This window comes from Dichomitus squalens (genome assembly GCF_000275845.1).
Source record: "Dichomitus squalens LYAD-421 SS1 unplaced genomic scaffold DICSQscaffold_17, whole genome shotgun sequence".
Taxonomy (NCBI): Eukaryota; Fungi; Basidiomycota; class Agaricomycetes; order Polyporales; family Polyporaceae; genus Dichomitus; species Dichomitus squalens.
Window position 1 is genome coordinate 180339 of NW_006766899.1, and position 4004 is coordinate 184342.

General features: G+C 56.0%; 1 protein-coding gene across 1 annotated transcript; it reads left to right on the forward strand.

The window, feature by feature from the left end:
• The first annotated feature begins 490 nt into the window (after window positions 1–490).
• On the forward strand, window positions 491–2969 carry DICSQDRAFT_137064 (PAP2-domain-containing protein). The gene is made up of 2 exons (XM_007366306.1): window positions 491–726; window positions 1361–2969. The coding sequence occupies exon 2, from the start codon at window positions 1368–1370 to the stop codon at window positions 2766–2768; it is 1401 nt and encodes a 466-aa protein (XP_007366368.1). The 5' UTR covers window positions 491–726; window positions 1361–1367; the 3' UTR covers window positions 2769–2969.
• The last annotated feature ends 1035 nt before the right edge of the window (window positions 2970–4004 follow it).

Sequence of the window (4004 nt, forward strand, 5' to 3'; positions counted from 1 at the left end):
AATCCAACACAGTTACTGAACNGTTGAACAATGTGTCGCTCTATTTAGTCGAATAGAAAAGCCTACAGGTTCACACTGGATTACTGGTGTTGACTATTTCTGACATGCATACTCAGTGATTCCGTTGTGGCCTTCAGACATGTTTTGGCAGCTCACACCTCCTCAGGGAGATATGTTGAACTTATGCATACATGGTGTTATGTTCTGTGCATGTATACCATGTTGTTACTACACTAGGAACGATGATGCCCAGCTCGCTGTCGGCGCATGCAATGTCTTGCCATATCTGGAATGTGAGCTTGCAAGTCAAGCTGTGGCTGGGGCCTGGCCAGGGAGTTGGCGCCCAGCTAGCCGGATCTCGGCTTAGCTTGCTCCGGCTTGGTGATCCAGCGCGATCCAGCTCGTCAGCTTAGCTTAGCTTAGCTGGCTTGGCGGCAACACTACTGCCGAAGTCGGACACGGCCGATCCGACGCGCGCCTGAGCCTGCCCCGCCCATTCTCTTCCCTCCTCCGTCCACCTGCTTCACCGGTCTGCCCATCGTCTCTCTTGGTGACGGTCGTCGCTATACGGCTCTCACAGTCGCGGTTGACTTCCTGCACCTGCGCTGCGTGCTTCTGTCCGGCGGCATATATCTCGTTCTTCCGTTCGACAAGGCTTACGCATCGGGACCGCTGTTCAAGGCACCTTGGGCTACTACATTGGTTGGGATCGGCACTACGGTTGAGGTACGTGCACAAATATGGCTATTTTGATCCTACCTATTGTGCGGGAGGAGAGCTTGTCCATTACGCACATGGAACATGTGTGCCAAAGTCGTGACACACGTCCGACTTGTAGTCCGTGAGTAGCGCAGCTTTGGGCGGGCTCGTTGTGAGACATTCTCGCGTTGTGGAGCACTCCCCAACTGTATGCAAGGAAGAATGGCGGACAAGAATTCACGGGTGTGTTGACGCTCCAGTACGTACAGCCGGCTTATACAATGGGCGCCTAACTACCTGCCCAATTAAGGCGAAAGTTGGTCTCTACCCTCCGGCCCTTGAGCAGTCTGACTGCGGCTGCAAGGGCTCTAGAGTAGCCGGAGAGAATATATGAATCACGCCTATTGCGAGACCTTGTTTGGGAGGTGGCTCAGTGCAGTGCGAAACTACACCTCTCAATCCTCATTTCGAAGCCACACTGGGCCCGACGATATCTGCGACCTTGCAGGGCAATACCTCATGGTACCTCATGGAAGCGCTTGCTTGTCACATGTGCCAGCTACGAGCGATTGGGCGCAAGATACATGTCCTGATTCTCCTTATACTCTTATGCATTCTTACCCTTTGCGAATCTGAACTGACTTCCACATACTATTGCTAGGTCTGCTATGTCTTTTCGTATTGCAGCTTCGCCGCCTTTGAGGCGAGTAGTCACAGCGTTCGTCGCAGCCGTTGGACGGTTAGACAAGTCGCTCTCTCCAAGCGATACGATCCATCGTTTACGACAGTATAACTTCACCTTCGCCGATACGGCGTACTTCTTCCACATCGCCCTCGCAGCATTCTGGCTATACATCATGGACGTGCCCATCATCCTCAAGTTGATGATACCCCTGCTATACACGTTTGCAGTTCTCATACCTCTAACGTCACAGTTCTTCGTGCCAGCAACCCCCATCTTTCTCTACCTTCTCAGCTTCTTCTCATCGAAATACATCCCGAAGGAGTACCGCCCAACACCATCGGTCGTCTTGCTGCCGACGCTGGAGTCGGTGCTGTATGGTGCGAACGTGTCCGACATCCTCACGCGGTTCACCCATCCAATTCTCGACCTACTCGCATGGGTACCGTACGGTGTCGGCCACTACGTCATTCCGTTCATCGTCGCCGCGTTCCTCTGGCTGTTCCGTCCCAAGGAGTCCCTTCACTACTGGTCTCGCGCGTTCGGCTTCATGAACCTGACAGGAGTGCTCATCCAAATCGTCTTCCCGTGCGCCGCACCATGGTACGAGCTCATTTACGGCCTCACGCCCGCCGACTATACGATTCGGGGCTCTCCCGGCGGTCTTGCGCGGATCGACCGGCTCTTCCACTCCAGCGGATACACGGCTGCATTCTCCAACTCTCCGCTCGTCTTCGGCGCGTTCCCCTCCCTCCACGCCGCATCCGCAACGATGGAGGCACTCTTCATGTCGCACTTCTTCCCACAGACCACCAAATGGGTCTTTGGCTACGCGGCGGTGCTCTACTGGGCGACGATGTACCTCACGCACCACTACCTCGTCGATGTCGTCGGCGGGTCCTGCCTCGCGGTCGCCTTCTTCTACCTCATGATGCCCGAGGAGCTTAAGAGCCCTGCCGCGGCGACCGCCTCCCCGATCGGGCTCGGCGCACCGACGTACCGCTCCAAGTACGAGATCTACGACCTCGAGGAGCCGCGCGGGCGTGGGGGGCGCGGAGGGCGCGGCAACGGCGCAATCATGCGCGACGCGGAGGCGTTCGACCTCGAGGAGCTCTCTGATCGCGAGAGCGACTCGGAGATGGACATCACGTACCGCTCGCCGGTCGTGCCCAACGGCCCGCCGTCTTCCGTGCCGCTGGTGAAGTCGGGCGGGCGGGCGTCGCCGACGAGGAAGAGCCATAGGCATACGGCGAGCATCGCGAGCCTCATTCGGTCGGAGGACAGGGGCGATGAAGGGTGGAGTCCGATCGGGGGGTCGTTTGCGTTCCCGCCGACGCCGACGAGGGCGCAGGCGTTTGAGGAGGGCAAGGGTCCGAGGGCGACGTGAAGGGGTTTGCAGGGTTGCATCTAGGAAGGGGCTGCGAGTTCTGGTGTGCAAGATGTGTATCTCGCTCTGGGCACGTTGATTCTCTGTGCCATCCTTTCGTTACGGCCTGGTTCAAATCCTATCCTATTTCTCATCTCATCTCTAAAAAGCTGCGAGATGAACGTATGTATATATGGTGGAACAGCATGCCGATCAAGGCAGTATGGGGTTCTTGTCTGTGGGTATGCCAGCGCCATGCAGTGCGGCATCCTGTGGTGGGAAACTAGGTTAACCACACCTTTTGAGCCGGCAATTCGGTCTCGCATTTGTCAGCGTGGGCACGGCGCGCGCCCGACTTGACCTCACGATTGGTCAACACACAATCTCGGTCATCCCGACAGTGTTTTCCCATGGACGAACTGGCGGTCGTTGTCACAGGACACCATGTTGTGACTGCAGAGACCACGTATATTCCTAGGCTAGAACAGAGCAGACGCCGCGGTTTCTCTCCCCTTCCTCCACCCCGCTTCTACCCCCATGAAATTTTTCGCAACCTTCGGACTTCTGGAGGACGTCAGAGCCGCGATCCAAACGGCCTTCGTGCCTACCCTGGTAGCGATCCTGAGGGATCCTATCCTCGTTTTCCGACCCCATGAAGTCTCGCGCATCTTCATGGCCTATGTGTGGCGGCTGTTCGGAGATGGGGTTGATGGCAACGCTCGTACCGTCAAGGAAGAGCTGCTCCCGGCCAATTGTTACGGAGTCGTCCTCGACATCGGAGCCGGTACGGATCCTTCGTCTCATCACCATATCTGTAATGATACGGGTGTCGCCTGATTCACACAAGTCCAAAGTACACTGAACCAATCTCTAGATTGAGAGGGCGTATACTATGGTGGACGTGGTGAAAGGCTGAGAAGCCTTCGCCACGTCGCGCGGATCCAGATGGATCAGCGCCGATCACCATGACGATCCAGATTTAGATACAAGATGTAGATTAACTATGTAGATAAGATAAGGTAATGAACGATCCGTTACATTCTCCCCCTTCAGAACCTGTGCCAGGTTCTCATATGATACCAATGAGGAATAGGGAGTGCATGGAATAGCCATGTCCATATGAGAGAAGGGAAAAGCATAAGCGTCCGATAGGACGCGCGATGATGATGCGATAGAGGAAATGTTGATGCGGCGGGCGTGATACGAAATTGCGGGTGGACGATGCGGTTGAGCGGGAGGCGGCGTGCCGGCAGGGCG

What these genes read in the sequence shown, in the direction of transcription:
- DICSQDRAFT_137064 (XM_007366306.1), top strand. Translation starts at nt 1,368, where the DNA reads ATGTCTTTTCGTATTGCAGCTTCGCCGCCTTTGAGGCGAGTAGTCACA.